The sequence below is a fragment of the Berghia stephanieae genome, chromosome 8 (genome assembly GCF_034508935.2).
Source record: "Berghia stephanieae isolate SIO BIC M18660-M18661 chromosome 8, UCSD_Bste_1.3, whole genome shotgun sequence".
NCBI lineage: Eukaryota > Metazoa > Mollusca > Gastropoda > Nudibranchia > Aeolidiidae > Berghia > Berghia stephanieae.
In genome coordinates, this window is record NC_088367.1 from 45,786,349 (window position 1) to 45,807,320 (window position 20,972).

Sequence of the window (20,972 nt, forward strand, 5' to 3'; positions counted from 1 at the left end):
ACCTTAAACATTTCATATGTATATCAAAATATTTAAGATTTATTATTATCACATACGATTGTCATGGAAATGCTTGTTTACTGATAAGGGGTTTTTACGGTGTTTGCGACACTTCTAGTTCTGGGTGGGGTTCCTGACCTCCCATAGTGGGCAGGGAGGTACATACTGTCTCTTCTATCAACTTATATCTATTTTCCAACATGCTTTCCGTCTTTGTCTTGGAATGAGATTACTTGGCCCTGTTTGGAGTCCTGGCTGGGAGGGTAACAGTCGAATGCATAGTTATTGTTTTGGGAGATGATATTTTTTTCCTTGTAAATTATCTGTTATGTATTATTATATTTATTTTAATGTATAATAGAAGCATTTGAGTGTATTCCTCTTTGTTGGATTTTGTGCTTATGTCCGGATGAGACTTATAGGTGATCTCAAACTAAGTACATTGGTGGTATGCTCTTGGAATCTACATCTGATCCCTATTTGTTCTCAGTTCCCCTTTTGTCTTACTTCTTCTTGGGTGCTTTAATTGTAATTCCAGAACTTTTTACTATCCCATTTTCTTCCTTTTTACTGGCGCTGATATAATCTAAATGTGTTGCAAGCGCCGTAAAACCCTTAAAAACAAAAAACAAAAAACAAACACTTCTAGTTCATTCATTTCGTCAGTAAAAGGGAGGAACATTCTAGATTTGCAATTAAGAGAACTTGAGAGAAAATAAGTTAAGGGGAAACTGTATCAAATAGGAAACACGTGTAGATTTTAAGAGCAGCTAGCTAAAAGTCTCGTCCAGACACATACATGGAATTCGACTAGAAGAAATACGCTCAAATGCTTACAAAACAATATAATATTCAAAACAAAATCTATACTTAAATACAGAATATACGCTTGACTGCCTCCCTTCTATCTAAGGACTCCGGCGGGGCCAGGACAAAATTAAGAAATCCCCTTCTTAGACAAAGACTGAAATCAAGGTGAAGCGGGAAAACAAATACAGAAGAGTGTATTTGTAACAAAATCATAAAAAAAAAATATAGCAATGAGGCAACAAATGCACATAAATATTGGTAGTTAAAGTGTGAAATTCAGTTTAAAAAGTCATTACCCTGTCATACATGTATATCGACAAAATTTCACCGTATTTAAAAGCATTGTATGCACATACAAGATAATATAAAGGCTGTGTGGTCTAGTGGTGTAACACACACTTTCGGATTGGAAAGTCCTGGGTTCGAGCCTCGCTCGGCGCATAGTTGACTCCTTGGAACAGGCCCTTTACTCACATTTTCTCACCGTAATCGGTTGTAAAATGGTACCTGTCCGTTAACAACGTTGTCTCTGTCGGAAAAAATATTGCAATATCGCCTGACAGGCGTCGTGTCTAATTCAACGTGTTGCTGTTAGTCAGCTTTGAGCACGTTTAGTGGATATTGCGCTACATAAAAGCTAGAGTATGATATTAACAAGTTAAATGCGTACTCATTCTTCAAATATCGATCGATTAAAATTAATCTTAACTTGGCAAAACTTCTCAAACCTGGGACGTCGGAAGCCCCATTTGTGAGATAACACTTGTTGCATTATTAGCTTCAGTTATCGATAATAAACAGCCTATTATTTAGTGTTGTAGTAGAGAAAAATATGTGATGTCAGAAAAACTGGTTCCGATATCATTGGAAGTGTAAAACCAGCCTACCATACAACTTGATATAGATAGAATGACGTTGACGTCACTCGGGAATGAAGTTGACGTCACTCGGGTCTTTGCTATTGCTTTTTGCCATCCGCGTTGATGAGTAATTCTCACTTAACTGCATTATCAAGACTAAAAAAGTTCATGGTTACGCATAGTTTTGTGTGTTGGTCCGTTATACTTCCGGATGGCAATGTTGTGAGCTTCTTAGCCAAGCGCATATTGTTTAGTGTTGTAGTTGAGAAAAAAATACTGGTTCCGATATCACTGGAAGTGTAAAACCAGTCTACCATACAACTTGATATATACATCGCCTTATGTCTTTCATTATCTGGTGTCAGAGTGATGATATTTTATTTTCTAGTCGAGATATATGCTGGTCGTCAACAAAGATCATCCATCCTCGCTCTTTTACGTTTTACGTTCAAACACTTCTAGTTCATTCATTTCGTCAGTAAAAGGGAGGAACATTCTAGATTTGCAATCAAGAGAAATTGAGAGAAAATAAGATAAGGGGAAACTGTATCAAATAGGAAACACGTGTAGATTTTAAGAGCAGCTAGCTAAAAGTCTCGTCCAGACACATACATGGAATTCGACTAGAAGAAATACGCTCAAATGCTTACAAAACAATATACGCGTAATATTCAAAACAAAATCTATACTTAAATACAGAATATACGCTTGACTGCCTCCCTTCTATCTAAGGACTCCGGCGGGGCCAGGACAAAATTAAGAAATCCCCTTCTTAGACAAAGACTGAAATCAAGGTGAAGCGGGAAAACAAATACAGAAGTGTATCGAAATAGTAATGCCACCTTTATGTAGCCTATTCATTATTAGTACCATCAACCGGGGCTACTTAGGCCATCCGGGGTAACTTAGGCCACTTACTGAAAACAAGATTGCTTGTTTTAAAAGACAAAATGCATGTAGCTTTTATGTTTTAAATAATTAAAACCCAATAGATCTAATAAGCACTCCTGGGTGGGGTTCCTGACCTCCCATAGTAAGCAGGGGAGGGGGGGGGGTACATACAGTGTCTTCTATCGCCTTATATCTGTTTTCCAACATGCTTTCTGTCTTTGTCTTGGAATGAGATTACTTGGTTTTGTCCTGGCCCTGGCCAGATTCCTAGCTGGGAGGGGAACAGTCAAATGCATAGTTATTGTTTTCGGAGATGATATTTTTTTTCTTGTAAATCATCTCTCTGTTTTGTATTATTATATTTGTTATTTTGAATGTGTAACGTAAACATTTGAATGTATTCCTCTTTGTTGGATCTTGTGCTTGTGTCTGGATGGGACTTTTAGGTGATCTCAAACTAAGTACATTGATGGTATGCTCTTGGAATCTACATCTGATCCCTATTTGTTCTCCGTTCCCCCCTGTCTTACTTTTTCTAGGGTGCTTTAATTGTAATTCTAGAACTTTTTACTATACCATTTTCTTCCTTTTTACTGGCGCTGATATAACCTAAATGTGTTGCAAGCGCCGTAAAACCCTTAAAAACAAACATAACATAATAAGCACTCATGAATTTAACTTTTTAAAAAGCAATCTTTTTATTCCAGTAAGTGGCCGAAGTAACCCCGGATGGCCTAAGTAACCCCGGATGGCCTAAGTAACACAGGATGGCCTAAGTAACCCCGGATGGCCTAAGTAACACAGGATGGCCTAAGTAATACAGGATGGCCTAAGTAACCCCGGATGGCCTAAGTAACACAGGATGGCCAAAGTAACCCCGGATAGCCTAAGTAACACAGGATGGCCTAAGTAATACAGGATGGCCTAAGTAACCCCGGATGGCCTAAGTAACACAGGATGGCCAAAGTAACCCCGGATAGCCTAAGTAACACAGGATGGCCTAAGTAATACAGGATGGCCTAAGTAACCCCGGATGGCCTAAGTAACACAGGATGGCCAAAGTAACCCCGGATGGCCTAAGTAACACAGGATGGCCAAAGTAACCCCGGATGGCCAAAGTAACCCCGGATGGCCAAAGTAACCCCGGTTGACGGTACTCCGAAGAACTGGCTACATACACACTCCCATAAAGATTGTGGAGGGTTTGATGTCACGGCCGACTTTTTCTTACCGATTTTGACGAGAAAAATCGAGGAAGGGAAATAATCGCGAACTTCCAATCTTAGTACTTAAATTTTAAGGGTTGTCTCTCTTTATGCTCTTGACCAGTTCCTTTGGCTTGCAACAGAAAATTCAATTTATGCAATTGTCACGTTTTAAAAAAGAAATTCTACAAGAAGCCCCAGGTTTGAGAAAAATTTGCCAAGATGAGGGCCATTCAAATCGATCGATATTTAAAGGACGAGTTTTATGACCAAATTGTTTAATGATACATATCTGAGACGCAATCGACAAGGAAAATATCACCTCTTTAAAAGTGAGACAGGGGGGAACGGAGAACAAATAGGGATCAGATGTAGATTCCAAGAGCATACCACCAATGCACCTAGTTTGAAATCACCTACAAGTCTCATCCAGACACATGCACAAAATCCAACAACGAGGAATACACTCAAATGCCTACATTATACATTAAAATAACAAGAATACATTACAGAGAGATGATTTACAAGGAAAAAAATATCATCTCCCAAAACAATAACTATGAATTTGACTGTTTCCCTCCCATCTAGGACTCCGGCCAGGGCCAGGACAAAACCAAGTAATCCCATGCCAAGACAAAGACAGAAAGCATGTTGGAAAACAGATATAAGGGGATAGAAGACACAGTATGTACCCCCTGCCCACTATGGGAGGTCAGGATCCCCACCCAGATCGACAAGGAAAATATCACCTCTCATTAATATGTATGCCAAAAGGTGGCCATACCCAAGATTTTCTACTACCCTTTGCGCACATGAATACTTACAAATGAAAAGACAATACGCTTGAACAGTCGTGACGTCACTTCCCTCGTAATGACGCATGGTAACTTAGTAACTGGCTCACTCTAAACTATCGGAACAATGGCGGATGCCCTTATAAAATATTTCTTCGACGAGCATAAAAGCGTATCCAGAGGAAAAAAACCCCATAAATCTGATCATGTTTTGACTTTTACATAATCTGATCACAAGGCATATGAAAAGTTCTAGCCAGCATGAAGAATAAAAAGTACCACGATGGCCGCCGTTGCTGGGGGACGTGGCATCAGACTATTGAATCCAATTGTATCATCGCTAATAATACATCTTATACAGACATTATATAGGGTATTCTTTGTAAACAAAAATACTCGGAAATGAAAAGACAATTGTAATAATATCACTTACAATATTCTATCTTATAAATAGATTACAACTTAAGTAACAGAGAGGCGATTAACAAGTAAATTATTACCCACGATTATCTACCACCCTTTGTGAACAAGAATACTCGCTTGAATTTATCACTAACACATGCATATATCCTACATATTTTATACATACATTTTATAAATTACCACTTAAAGACATTTATGAGAGAGGTGATTTACAAGGAAAATTTCACCCAGGATTCTCTACAACCGAAATGCACATATACGCAGGTCTGGTCTCCGAAACCACTTATGGGCCTAGTTTAACATTGCTGTCATGGACAATATTTTACGTCACTTTTTTTTTTTTTTTTTGAGATTTCCAATACAAAAATGAGCCCATAAGGAATTGGGTTATAAGACCTGCAAATATGCACATAACATCTTCAAACCTTTTGTGCACAAGAATAACCACAATTGTATTATCACTAAAAATAAATATTTTATACATACCTACATTATATAGACTGCCACTTAAACATGAGCCATTTAACAAAGAGGCGATTTACATGACAAATTATGTCACCTCTCATTATTAAAATATGTATTACCGTCAACTGGGGCCAACCCACACCAGAGACCGACTCCGACGACCCGGCACTGCCGTCTTCTGCCTTCTTCCGGATAAAAACGTCGGTCATGACCATGCTTAATGCGCTTAATAATGCCTTCTTAAGAACATAAACTTTTAAATTTTTCAGGGTTTTAAAGCGCTTGGGACACTTCAAGATCATTTCAGCGCCAGTAAAATGGATTAAAATGGTATATTTAAAATATTCTAGATATAAGCAAACAAGAAGAGTCACACAGAGGGGTCGGTGCAAATAGGGAATAGATTTAGATTCCAGGAGTATACCATTATTGTGCATAGATTGAGATCACCTCAAATTCTCATCGAAACATCAGCACAGGTCCCCACTTCGAGGAATACATTCAAATGTTTGTTTTTATTGTTTTTAAGGGTTTTACGGCGCTTGCAACAAATTTAGGCCATATCAGAGCCAGTAAAAATGAAGAATTGTTTATGCTTGTTTGTTTTTAAGGGTTTTACGGCGCTTGCAACAAATTTAGGCCATATCAGAGCCAGTAAAAATGAAGAATTGTTTATGCTTGTTTGTTTTTAAGGGTTTTACGGAGCTTGCAACAAATTTAGGCCATATCAGAGCCAGTAAAAATGAAGAATTGTTTATGCTTGTTTGTTTTTAAGGATTTTACGGCGCTTGCAACAAATTTAGGCCATATCAGAGCCAGTAAAAATGAAGAATTGTTTATGCTTGTTTGTTTTTAAGGGTTTTACGGCGTTTGCAACAAATTTAGGCTATATCAGAGCCAGTAAAAATGAAGAATTGTTTATGCTTGTTTGTTTTTAAGGGTTTTACGGCGCTTGCAACAAATTTAGGCCATTTCAGAGCCAGTCAAAATGAAGAATTGTTTATGCTTGTTTGTTTTTAAGGGTTTTACGGCGCTTGCAACAAATTTAGGCCATTTCAAAGCCAGTAAAAAGGAAGAAAATAGGATAGTAATAAGTTCTAGAATTACAATTAAAGCACCCAAGAAAATGTAAGACAAAGGGGACTTAGTTCATGTAAGAAACAGGTGTAGATTCCAAGAGCACACTATCAAAGTACTTAGTTTGAGATCACCTAAAAATCTCATCCAGACACAAGCACAAGTCCCCACTAAGAGGAATACACTCAAATGCTTACATCATACATTCAAAATAACAGATATGACAATACAGAACAGAGAGATGATTCACAAGGGAAAGAAATATCATCTCCCAAAATAATTACTATGCCTTTGACTGTTTCCCTCCCAGCCAAGCACTATAGCCAGGGCCAAGGCAAAGCTTAGTAATCTCATTCCAAGACAAAGACAGAAAGCAAATTGGAAAATTATATAATGCGATAGAAGACACAGCAAGTGACCTCCTACCCACTATGGGAGGGAGGTCAAAAGACTCCACTTATAACACGACAGTCATAGACATCGTAAACCAATAAATAATAAACACTTCAGTAATTAAATTCATCATTAACACGAATTGACAAAGTAAAGCAACAATATAACATTAATAAAATAAAGTAAAATAAATATAATACTAACCATGCTAATGAATGTGCTTACCATTGCGGTTATGTGGTCTAGTGGTATGAAACTCTCTATCGGATTCGAAATGTCCGGGGTTCGGGCCTCGCTCGGCGCATTGTTGAGTCCTTGAAAAAGTCTCTTTACTCACATTCTCTCGCCGAACTCGGGTGTAAAATGAGTACCGCACCAGGTCGTTAACAGCGCTGTCTCTGTAAGTAAAAAAAAAATGATTGAATTATCGCCAAACAGGCGTTATGTCTCGGTCTTTATGTTACGCGTTGCTGTTGGTCAGGGACCCTTTGTGAAGGGCTTTGAGCACGTTTAGTGGATATTGCTCTATATAAAAGCTGAAAGCTCAATTAGTACAAGTGTCCAATGTAACCCTTGGTGGCCCAAGAAACCCGATTTTGCGGTACGTACGTTATTCTTTATTCAACCCCACAAACACACACACACACACACACACGCACACACACACACACAGGCCGCCTTACAGTACAAGTATCCACCCTGCTGCTCTACTAAATTTGACAAAAGCACTTTTTTTCACATTTTGGCAAGAAAATAAGAATTTGAAGGTTTTTAACAGCTTTCATTATAACGATGGTCGTCGGATCAAACCTCTGAAGTCTCGATTTTCACGATCGGCGGGGATTGAACCTTGAGTTCGTTTCACGATCGACGGCGGATGAACCTCTGAAGTCTCGATTTTCACGATCGAGGCGATGAACCCTGAAGTCCGTTTTCACGAGGCGGGGGGATCAAACCTTTGAAGTCTACATACGAGCTTTTCGCACCGTGTTTTATTTAACTCTTTCCTTACCGATATTTTTCAGTATTTTCCCAAAATGGCAGGCTTACCCAGCACTAAAATTGATTTTTTTTAAAACTCAAACAATCTCTCTACAAAACTTCTTTATGTTCTTATTAATTAAAGATCATTCTTCAAAGTTTGTGAGGTACAAAATATATATCTGAAAAAGAACAATGAATATTGTGTCGTAACAAATGTGACGATTTTGCTGCAGGTGGTAAGGAGAGGGTTAATATATGGCGGACCGCCCAAAATTAAAACATAGTGCGCAAAGCTGGTATGTAGTATGTAGACTTCATTGAGACTTCAGAGGTTTGAATCGCTAACCATCGATATATTCTTTCTATAGTATCTCGTTCACTCAACATAACACCGAATAGAGCTGGTATGTCACATCACATTGTTGCACACAAAAAAAGAATAGCCGAGTGCAGACATTCCAAAGGTCTGATAACTCGATACAATTAGGGACTTGGTTTTAACATTGTTGTAATGGACAATGTAATTTTGCCTTGTCGTCAACCGGAGTAACATTGACTTAAAGGGGTAGCTGTGCCTTTGTAAAATTGTAAATGTTGCTGCTCGAAGCTTGAATAAATAAACAAAACAATGTGAAATTGAATGTAAGCTTCAATATAATATACGATAACAGATGAAATGGACGTTACGGGTTTCCCCTTTATCAACAAAACAGGATCAATGAAACACTACAGACGAATGAGATAATGTGGTTGTGGCGTTGTTAAGATGAATATAACGTGATGCTTACTGATTCATCTAAAGAACGCCACGACCACATTATCTCATTCGTCTGTAGTGTTTCATTCATCCTCTTTTGTTGATAAAGGGGAAACCCGAAAGGTCCATTTCATCTGTTTTCGTATATTAAATTGTAGCTTACATTTAATTTCACATTGTTATTTATTTCTGTGAAATTGGAGCATTTTGATTCACTTTCGCTTTGCTGTAGAGTTATTTTTATGGTTAAATAAATGACTTTGCTTTTAATCTTAATCGCAGGAAATAATTACCAACAAAACTAAATATTCTCTAAATGGTCCTAGATTAAAGAGGCAAAGTTACCCTTTAAGGCCAAGATACCCCAGTTCGTTGACGGCGGTTTGAGAGTATCCAATACAACAATGAGCCCATAATAATAATTCGAGTTATCAGACCTGCCAAATAAGTACACGTAGTCCAAAACTAATATATACTTATCGTGTCTTCTTCTTTCTCCGACGATATCCGTCTTAAATCTACGTCATATCCGTCGTCGGTGTCAGGAATGTCTTCCTCATCAATGTCCACAAAACCGTCACTATCAGCGTCATCCTCATTCAAAGGGCCCAAAGAAAACTGCGCATGCGTATTGCTATAACGTTTATAATGATCAGGACTTTGCTGATGTCCGTTTTGACGGTAATCGGAATGTTCTGGAGACAATCCATCCAATTTTGACAGTTCTGCTGGTACTCCTGACGAAGTCATCACTCCAGGAGAATGTAGATAAAAACCAACTTTATTTCCATTACTGAGATCTGTCGTTTTAGCATTATCGTTTTCGTTATTATTATCAACATTAACACGTAAATCATTCATTTTCTTTCTTTCTAAAGTGTTTGATTTTGACGAGGTCACGTTTTTGCCGTGTTTATTCGCGTTTGAATTTACCTTTTTCTTATTAGTTTTATTACCATTAGATTTTACCATAATTTCATGATTGTACGTTGCGTCTATTTTTAGACCTTTCTTTTTCATTTCCTTTTCTTTTTTACTCAACGTCTTGTTCATTTTTTCTATAACAGACAAACCCGAGACGTCTGAAGATTTATTTGTACGTTTTGCCTTTGACGACTCAATCTTATCCTTATCTTTCAAGTCATTATTTCTATTTTCCTTTTCCTCTTTGGGTTTATTAGTAGAATTATCCATTCGTACGTCTTTTAATTCGATGTTTTCTTTTCCATCTTCTTCAATAATTGCTGTTTTCTTGTTTACACTAGATGACAGTTGAATACCCGATCCAATATTAATATGTTTATGGATGTCAGAATCAATTTCGTCGTTGTTGTCAGAAATATAATTAATACTCTTTCTCTTACTTTTTTCTTGTAAGAGCGACAAACTATAATTATCACTTCCGTCGGAATATTCTTCATCGCATTCAAAACTGCTGTTTAAGTGAGCATGAAAACTCGAAACTTTTCGAGGGGGCAAATTTGACCTTTCTACTAAATATGAAGATGCTTTCCTCAATTTTGGAGAAATCATCACTGCAGGTACGCTATTCCTTGGATAAGTATGACGTTCTGACTGCGTCACAAATTGGCTTTCAGATTGGGAGTGTTTCAATCTAGGGGATATATTTTTGCTGTGTAGCTGTTGTTGTTTCTGTAGAAGAGTGTGTAGATTTTCTGACACAGGCCGGGCGTGGTACAAGGTCGTGACCTTGCTTTCTCGGAGATGTTGTTCACTCATGACCTCGTCGACCTTGAGAACGATGCTGCCATTGGAATCGCGTTTCCAACAGGTCTCGGCATCTTGGATTATCTCCCGTAGCTCGTGGTGACTGAAGGAAAGGCGTTCCTGGGAAAACAAAAATGGTTTTGATTACGTCTTGTGTTTAAGGAAAAGAAGGGAACAAGTAATTACTTTGATGGGTTTAATAATATGAGAATGTTGTGGACAGTGTGGGTGGTCAGGAAGAAGAAAAAAGCTCGACTGCACCCGGGATCGATCACTTTCAAAACCTACTAAGTGACATACACATGGTAAGTGATATTTTTGAAACTTGACAAACCGGGTAACGCTGCCTCTTTAATTTTGACCAATCAGAGTATATTTAGTTTTCTGACAATTATTTCCTTTGATAAAAAGTCAACTCATTGAACCAGGAAAATAACTACAGCAAAGCTGAGATGATTCAAAATGCTCCAAATTCAAAGAGACAAAGTTATCCTTTAACGCAAAGTAACCCCATAAGGCAAAATTACCCCGTAAGGTAAAGTTACCTTACCCCTTAAAGCAAAGTTGCCCAATAAGGTATAGGTAAAGTTACCCCAAATGACGGCATTTTTCTCTTTAAGGCACTGAATAAATGTCCAAATAGAAAAAAAATGCAGTTTTCTTTTAAAAAAAAAGAAAAAAAAAGACCTAGCACGTTTTGAAAGTCACCTACTCCAATTATGTTGTCATTATTCATGGAAACCTTCGTGTCCAAATTATTGAGTGACTTTGATGAAAATAGGATCATGTTTTGCAGCGACTGCGATACTTTTAGGTGATTTCAACGAACATGTAAAGGGAAATAACCAAACAAAAAAGTTAAAAGATTATAGATTTGCACTTACAAGTCGTATCAAAGAGAAAAGTGGAAAAAGGGAGCTAATTCAAACAGAACAGTGAAGTAGACCCAAGAGCATTTCATCGTTGTGTCTAGTTTGAGATCCTCAACGTCCCTACTAGAAACCAAGACAAGTTGCGCCAAGAGGAATCTACTTAAATAGTTACAAACTGTGTATTAATAAGGAATATGAAAGAGGGCTACACTTAGAAAATATACAAGATTACGTCAAGAGGACGTAATGTTTACAAACTGTGTATTAGTAGGGAATACAGGCTTCTAGAAGAGGGCTACACTCAAATGCTTATAAACTGTGTATTAGTAAGGAATACGGGCTTCTAGAAGAGGGCTAAACTCAAATAGTTACAAACTATGTATTAGTAAGGAATACGGGCTTCTAGAAGAGGGCTACACTCAAATGCTTATAAACTGTGTATTAGTAAGGAATACGGGCTTCTAGAAGAGGGCTAAACTCAAATGCTTATAAACTGTGTATTAGTAAGGAATACGGGCTTCTAGAAGAGGGCTAAACTCAAATGCTTATAAACTGTGTATTAGTAAGGAATACGGGCTTCTAGAAGAGGGCTAAACTCAAATGCTTATAAACTGTGTATTAGTAAGGAATACGGCTTCTAGAAGAGGGCTAAACTCAAATGCTTATAAACTGTGTATTAGTAAGGAATACGGCTTCTAGAAGAGGGCTAAACTCAAATAGTTACAAACTATGTATTAGTAAGGAATACGGGCTTCTAGAAGAGGGCTACACTCAAATGCTTATAAACTGTGTATTAGTAAGGAATACGGGCTTCTAGAAGAGGGCTAAACTCAAATAGTTACAAACTATGTATTAGTAAGGAATACAGGCTTCTACAAGAGGGCTACACTCAAATGGTTACAAACTGTGTATTAGTAAGGAATACAGGCTTCTACAAGAGGGCTACACTTAAATGGTTACAAACTGTGTATTAGTAAGGAATACAGGCTTCTACAAGAGGGCTACACTCAAATGGTTACAAACTGTGTATTAGTAAGGAATACAGGCTTCTACAAGAGGGCTACACTCAAATAGTTACAAACTATGTATTAGTAAGGAATACAGGCTTCTACAAGAGGGCTAAACTCAAATAGTTACAAACTATGTATTAGTAAGGAATACAGGCTTCTACAAGAGGGCTACACTCAAATGGTTACAAACTGTGTATTAGTAAGGAATACAGGCTTCTACAAGAGGGCTACACTCAAATGGCTACAATACGTGTATTATTAAGGAATACAGGCTTCTACAAGAGGGCTACACTCAAATGGTTACAAACTGTGTATTAGTAAGGAATACAGGCTTCTACAAGAGGGCTACACTCAAATGGTTACAAATTGTGTATTAGTAAGGAACACAGGCTTCTACAAGAGGGCTACACTCAAATGGTTACAAACTGTGTATTAGTAAGGAATACAGGCTTCTACAAGAGGGCTACACTCAAATGGTTACAAACTGTGTATTAGTAAGGAATACAGGCTTCTACAAGAGGGCTACACTCAGAAAATACAGTGTCTATCTATAACGACGACATCATCCCATCAAGATGCGTACACTCAATCAGATACACAATGCATATCACTTGGGAGCGGGGGGAGGAGGAGGGGGAGACTTCATAAGAAGATGATAAACAAGGAAATAAAATTTCCATATTTACTATTTACATCCAAAATCAAGTGGAGAGTTAAGCATGTGGAACGAAGAAGATTTCACCGGCCCAAGGGCCGCCAATCTTAAATCTGTCGTACTCTAGAAAAAAATCCATATTTTAAAATTTGGCCAGAAAACTCGTCCTTCAAATATCGATCGAGTTAAATGACCCTCATCTTGGAAAAAAAAAAAACCACACACTCTCAAACATGGGACCTCGCTCGCGAAATCCCACTTTTGAGTCGCGAAGTCCCAGGTTTGAGAATTTATTGGGTTTTTTTTTTTGCCAAGATGAGGGTCATTTAAATCAATCGATATTTGAAAGACGAGTTTTCTGGCCAAATTTGAAAATATGAGTTTTTTCCATCAAATTATAATAACGAGGAGAGAGAGAGAGAGAGAGAGAGAGAGAGAGAGAGAGAGAGAGAGAGAGAGAGCTCAGACAGAGTCTGGATAATTGTATCTTACCCTCCCTTGTGTGCATTTTATATTATGTATTTGCTAGATGTGGAGGAGGGGGACTTTACTTTAACAATCTACAAGCGCTCTTAAAGTACGACAATTTACATAATATGTAATGAATTGGAGGAGGAGAAGAAGAAATAGAGAGAAGATGAGGACAAGAAGGTGAAGTAATAGAATATATAAAGTTGCTCTCCTTTCCAAATTTATGCTTGGTTTCGTTGTGTTTTAATTTGTTTGTTTGTTTGTTTTTCTTTGTTTTTTGTTTTTTTTTTGTGTGGCTGTCTTTAAGTTTGTTTATTTATAAAATAAATTAAAAAAAATAAAATTCCCTAGGGGTAATTTTTTTTAGGGTCTATTCCTAGGGAAAACTGGAACAATCCAGGCGTCAGCCGCAGTGCAACGCCGCAAGATCAGCTAGGGCGAGGTGACTTGCTCAAGGCCACACAACGCAGAGGGTGTTTGAACCCGGCACCTTTCGGGTACGAAACAAATGCTTTGTGGATGGGATTCCTGATGTGTTCCCAACCGCTACACGACCGTACCAGTGCGCGTTGGGAACAAAGTTCGACTTCCAAAACACAAGAGTGTAAGAAATCATTTATTATTCTACCCCTCAATCGATTCCTATTTCGTCATCTCTGAATAAAAGACATCTTCAAAAACATTTAGATAATAGATAGATACTTCTTTTTAAAGAATATGTTTTCTAGTGAAATTTACTCTTGATAATCTGACGTCACAAATTATGATTGTAAACATGGTATCATTACGTGTTACTATTTAGGGAGAGGGGTGGAGTAATCGTATTATTTTTTCGTTCCATTTGCCGTTTTTTTTCCACTTTCATGTATGTTGTCATCAAATTGTGGGATTTATTGGCGAAAGCCTAAGATTGAATAAACTTTGAACTATCGCCCTTTATTGTTTTTTTTTAAAATATGTTGGAATGTAGGTATTCTATCATTACTGTTTATTGAATTATATGAATTTTCTCGACTCATGTGTGTGTGTGTTTGTGTGTGTGAGTGTGTGCGTGTGTGTGTGTATGTGTCATATCGTATGATAATATAAAATAGAGCACGCAATATTTGCAGACTTATTCAACCAAATCCAATGATGTTTTCATTAGTCATTGGGGCCAAATATTGACTTGACTATGTAATGTGTTATGTATTACCTGTATCGACTGGAAGGTGGCGACCGTTGTATCGGACTGGGCCGTGAACGTAGACGTCGTGGTCGTGTCGTCCTCGATGATCAGACCCTGACTCCCGTTCGACGGGGTTGCTTTCATCTCGTCATTCTCTTTCACCTGGGGAAAAAAAAAAAACATGGATTGATGCTATGTGTTAAGTTAAAATACTTGCAACACCCGCCAGCCGACACCCAAAAGTGAGTTAAGTAAAAAAAAAATCACAACATCGGCTAGATCACGTAGCTACCGTTCGATGGGGTTGCTTACCGTCATTCTCTTTCACCTGGAAAAAAAAAATATGGATTGATGCTATGTGTTAAGTTTTAAAAATCTTAGCATCTGCTAGACCACATATCTACCGCTCGACGGGTTGCTTTCATCTCGTCATTCTCTTTCACCTGAAAAAAAACAAAAACAAAAAAAAACATGGATTGATGATATGCGTTTCGGGTTTCTTTTATTCTCACAACATCCGCCAGCCGGATGTAACTCACTGACACCCAAGAGTAAGTTAAGTAAAAGGAATCACAATATCAGCTAGACCACGTAACTACCGTTCGATGGGGTTGCTTTCATCTCGTCATTCTCTTTCACCTGAAGAAGTGTGTGTGTGTGTGTGTGTGTGTGTGTGTGTGTGTGTGTGTGTGTGCGTCTGCGTGGGAAAGGGTACGCAAAATTTAACATCTACTCGCTAGTCGCGAAGGATTACGTATTTGTTTCCTGAGCAGTCAGTTGGGTATTAAAAAAATACTAATGACAAATAATCTAATTGCGATAAATTTGAAAACCTCATTGTTGGAATAAGTCTGAAAAATGGAGAAAAATGGTCTTTGTCTCATAAAAATCGGTCTAGAAATAACTTTTTTGTAATAGATTTGATTTTGAAAACAGCTTTCTCAAATTTTATAAGTTCATGATAATTTCCTTATTTTCTGGTCGATGTTCTTGATTTATATATCGTTTTTCATTTCCCAATGAGACGAACGCACTGATGTAACTCGGTTGATTCAAGAGATTAAAACACAGATTTCGTGTTTTGATTGTGAGTCCAGCCTTACTAAGAATTCACCAGCGTTGAGATAGTGACGTAACTATACATACAAGACCTCGCTCTCCATGCCACAGTAGGGCTTCCATTCATCGCTTTCGGTCAACCGTGGTTACACAACATATACCGCCTGTGATGCCTGTACATAAATCAAGGGCTGAGCTGACTCATGTTGACAAGCGAGCTATCAAAAGTGTAATCGTTGATTGGTCAAAAACTCAGGATTTCATATAAGGACATAAGTTCTGGAAAGCGATATCCACCCACCTGTCAGTGGACAGAACTGATATGATGAAATTAGGGCTCCATAAAATATTATATCATGGTAGGCTCCACCCTCTATTTCTATTCTGGCGTAGATGTAGAAGGCGATAGCATTTCCGATATCATAATGACTAGTGGGCAAAGGGTTAAAGCTTCCAAACAATCCCAATCGTCGTCTCTCTCTAATCGGACCCGTTCGCGCAAGCAGTCTAATAAACTCTACTGGACATCCTGAAATCACATAGGCTAAACTTAACGTCCATACCGCTTGTCGTATGTATGGCTTATAAGGCAAAGAGGACACGTCGTGTTTTCCTCTTAAATTCAATTACCTAATAATATATTATGACCAAGTAAAAGATATTTTCTCGGAATGTTAAATTAAACAAAAAACAACAGTTCAGCAAGATTTGTAAAGCGCTTTGAGCACGTTTAGTGGATATTGCGCTTTATAGAAGATCAAGTTTTTTGTTTGTTAGTTTGTTTGTTTGTTTTTTTTTGTTGTTGTTTTTCTTTTTTTTTTTTTTCGTTGTTTATTTATTTATTTTTTTTTTTTTTTTGCGGGGAGGGGGGGATTGAATTATATGAATATTCTCGACTCCTTGTTTTATTTTAAAGTGACATCATTATATCAATGTGACGCGCTTCCCAAAGCATTTAAATCAGCTGGATATACCACTCTCAGAATAGGGTCACATGCACTCTATCCGAACTTCGAACCCTTTGGGGCATGACGTTTCTCGGAATGATAAATAAATAAAAAAGAAAGTCAGTAAGATTTTAAAGTAACATCATTAAATCAACGAGGCACACTGACCCATAACATCTAAATCACTTGCACATACCGCTCTCAGAATAAGGTCACATGTACTCTATCCGAACTCCGAATTTCGAACTCTTTGGGGCATGGCGTTTCTCGGAATGATAAATAAAAAAAAAATTCAGCAAGATTTTAAAGTAGTATTATTAAATCAATGTGCACGCTTCCCAAAGCATCTAAATCACCTGGACATACCCCGCTCTCAGAATAAGGTCACATGCAGTCCTTCCGAGACATTTTGGGGCATGGAGCAGGTGTTTTTATAGCGTGACACCGACAATAGCAATAGACACCAAGATAACCAGCCTCTCGGACAATCGTCATAATGTAAACGATTGCAGTGATTGATAGACACAGCAAACTACAGGGGTTTCACGGGTTTTGTGCGGCTATGTGGTCTAGTGGTATGACACTCGCTTTCGGATCGGAAGGTCCTGGGTTCGAGCCTCGCTCGGCGCATAGTTGAGCCCTTGGAGAAGGCTCTTTACTCACATTCTCTCACCGTACTCAGGTGTAAAATGAGTACCTGGCCGTGAACAGCGTTGTCTTTGTCAGAAAAATTGTAATATCGCCTTACGGGCGTCAAGTCCCGTCCTACATGGTAAATGTTGTTGTTGACCAGGGACCCCTTGTAAAGCGCATTGAGCATATTTAGTGGATATTGCGCTATATAAAAGCTCATTTATTATTATATTATAGACAACAAACTACACGTTGTGTTTAAGTAAAAGGTAAAATACCCCTGTTCTACCGATTAATCCATAGAACCAATACAGAAAACTATGTGTAAATTTAAACGTTTATAATCTGATCTAGAAAACTGTTTGATAACTAGTCACCCATTTGGTGATATCAAAACAATAAAAACGATCAGGGAGAGAGAGGTTTATATCGTTTACGTTTGTGTTTATTAAAAAACAAACTATGTTTATCCTAGAACGTGTGAAGGTGTGTCAACAATTCCATGCTTTGATTGGTCAAAAATCTACTGGTTTGTTTTTTTCTACCCTTTGAGTAGGACGCTAGCATATCGTAAAGTACTATCGCCAGATCTAACAGACCCAGCTATCCCCATCACTCCAGCTGGAGTGGACAGAGTGAGGGTGTTAGAGAAATAAAAATTCTCGACATCATCGTATGAAATGTGCTGTACCAACTGAACTATAGGGACACCCTGTTGGATCGTAGAGAACACCGTCAATGTGCATGATCTATAGATAGTATGCAGATGACGTCACTCAGGCCTTTCTTATTGTTTTTGCCATCCGCGTTTTTGAGTTGTTCTCACTAAACTGTATCAACCAGACTATAAAAGTTCATGGTTACACAGAGTTTGTGTGTTAGTCCGTTATACTTCCGGATGGCAATGTTGTGAACTCATTGGCCAAGCGCATTCTATCTATATTAACTTTCCATGTGCTTGAGGTCATTGGTCACATTGCAAAATGTGCTCAAAATGACCCACTTAGTGAAAAGTTTTCACAGCTTTTTAAATATCTAACATCACGATTGGTCATTTGATTCAGCTTGACACACGGGTATGTTTATAACATTTGTAAACAAAGCAGCGTGTTTACATTTGTTAAGAAATATCCAATCGTTGGACAGCAACAAATCATGTGATTGATGACCTGGTTGGACGATCGCTCCCATTGGGGTAACTTTGCCTCAAGGGAAAACGTTGCCTCTGTGAATCCAGCATTTTGAATACTCTCAGCTTTGTAGTGATAGACACGTAATGTAAACAATGGCAATGATTGGTATACATAGCGAACTAAACAGACTATACTATAGATGGTATGTTTGTTTTTATTTCTGTTTTTAAGGGTTTTACGGCGCTTGCAACACATTAAGGTCATATCAGCGCCAGTAAAAAGGAAGAAAATGGGAAAGTAAAAAGTTCTAGAATTTCAATTAAAGCACACAAGAAAAGGAAAGAAAAAGGGGAATTGGTTCAAATAGGAAACAGGTGTAGATTCCAAGATCACACTAGCAAAGTACTTAGTTTGAGATCACAAAAAAGTCTCATTCGGACACAAGTACAGGTCCCATGTTAAAATTCTACTGGTTAATTATTGTACCTCTTAAAAGTCTTGCATTTTTATCAAGGGAAATAATTACCACAAAACTAAAAACAACCTGGTATTGGTCCAAAATTCAATAGGCAACGTTTCCCTATTAGTCAAAGGATCACTAGTTGACGGTACCGGTGGTCATGATAATATCACTAGGCGTCGAAATCTATTTTTAGTCAAACTGGATGCTTGTTTGTTTTTTTTTTTTTTTTGTTTTTTTTTTTTGTTTTGTCGTTTTGTTATTTTTTGTATTGTTTTGTTCTGTTTTTCTATTTGTTTGTTTATTATTTTAAAGAACAATAGGGACATACCGACGTATACATGTATGAAGGTCTGCCATTCGAACGCATTTATGGGCCTAGTTTAACATTGTTGTAATCGACAATATTTTGCGTCATCTTTTGAGATATTCATTTACCACAATGAGCCCTTAAAAATTGGGTTATCAGACCTGCACATAACTACACGTTTTCCTCGCCTATACTATTTCTTATCAAAATGGATCCTTTCTTAACAATTAATCCACAAAACGAAACAATCTCTTATTGGTCCAAAACCCAAAAGGCAAAGTAATCCCTTTAGGGAGTTTCCCCTTTAGGCAAAGTTACCCCTTTAGGCAGTTTACCCTTTAGGCAAAGTTACCGCTTTAGGCTGTTTACCCTTTAAGCAAAGTTATTCCTTTAGGCAGTTTCCCCTCTAGGCAAAGTTACCCCTTTAGGCAGTTTCCACTTAAGGCAAAGTGACCCCAGTTGACGGTACCAAGGATTTCTTACTTTAGCTTTGATCTCCACAAAGACGTATAGGCCAGATCCCACCACTAAGCACACGATACAGATGATGATCTTGTCACTGACGCACAGATAGGCAACGTTCAAGAAAGTCACGCAGTATCCGAGGGATCGCCAAGCATGGAAGTTGGCGAATGCTGCCTCTTTCTGTTCTGGGAACATCAGAGCGATGAGAGCTGTCGAAAAGAAAAATTATAATAATTATATTAACTCTCTCCATACCAGCCATTTTCAGAATTTTCCCCAAAACGTCACTCCCAACTATCCTAACACAAACATATATTTTTTTTATCACTCAAACACAATAGGTAAAGTTCTTGCCATACATAATTTCTTTAGCAAAACATGCTCTTCAACACACTTTTCATTTTCTTTCAATTTTATGATGCACGAAAGAAATTTGAATAAGAAAATGGTGGGTTGTATCTTAACGAATGTGACGATTTTCCAAAACTTGGTAAGGAGAGGGTTAAAGAAGTATCCTACTAAAACTTTAGTTATTGACGCTATGCCTTTAGGTAAATACTCACAAAATCCGCCAGCCATATTAATACTCACCATTACGTATGACTTGAAACATTTATTTCTGGTAAGATTAATACAATTTAATGAGTTCTAATCCTTAAAATGGCTGTCTAAAATCAATAGCAAAGAGCTGAGTGACGTCATCTTTGTTTCTTATATTAAAAAGTAAAAATACAATAAAAATAACTAAATTAAACTCCCTTTATTCATCCCTCGGGAGAATTTTTTCTTTAGGATCTATTCCAATAGAAGACTGGAATAGCCCAGGTGTTGTCAGCCGCAGTGCAGTGCCGCAATGTGAGCTAAGGCTAGGTGACTTGCGCTAGGACCCACGGCGCGGCGGGTAGTCGAACTCGGTACCTTTTGGGTACGAAGCAAAGACCATACCGTTGAGCCACGCTGTTCCATTAATTTTTATATAGCGCAATATCCAGTCAACACTCTCAAATCGCTTTACACGCGCCCCTAGCCAACAGCAGACATGGCGCTTTTTAGACGATATTATGTTGTCTTTTTTGTTCGACAAATACAACGCTATTAACGACCATCAAGAAACAACAACCTAAGAACTGAATTCAGCGACACAAGCACCCGACGTCCTCTGCCGGGTTGGGGTTTTTTTCGAGCTTGGTATGGGTAGTTCTAGCGGCTCTTCTTTTTATTTTTAGTATAGGGAAAGAGATTAGCGGAAGAGTAGCTCCCCTTGATTGGACGTCACCCATAGTCTGTGACGTCATCGGTTGTGCGCATACGTCTCTCGTCCTCGCTTCCGGTGAAAGCGGCTTGAGACACTTCAAAACCAAATTGACGTTCTCTTTGTAAGGTGACGTCCAATCAAGGGACG

General features: G+C 38.0%; 1 protein-coding gene across 12 annotated transcripts in view; it reads right to left on the reverse strand.

Moving 5' to 3' along the window:
- Nucleotides 1-8,993: 8,993 nt before the first annotated feature.
- Nucleotides 8,994-20,972, reverse strand: part of LOC144978766 (uncharacterized) — a 74,972-nt gene continuing 62,993 nt past the window's right edge. For all 12 annotated transcript variants that reach the window (XM_078925235.1, XM_078925230.1, XM_078925234.1 and 9 more), the window contains 3 exons: nt 19,589-19,779; nt 14,591-14,725; nt 8,994-10,507 (listed from right to left, as the gene is read on the reverse strand). In XM_078925235.1, the coding sequence (XP_078781361.1) occupies nt 9,125-10,507; nt 14,591-14,725; nt 19,589-19,779 (1,709 nt within the window). In that variant the 3' untranslated portion in view covers nt 8,994-9,124. The remainder of the gene's footprint in view (nt 10,508-14,590; nt 14,726-19,588; nt 19,780-20,972) is intronic.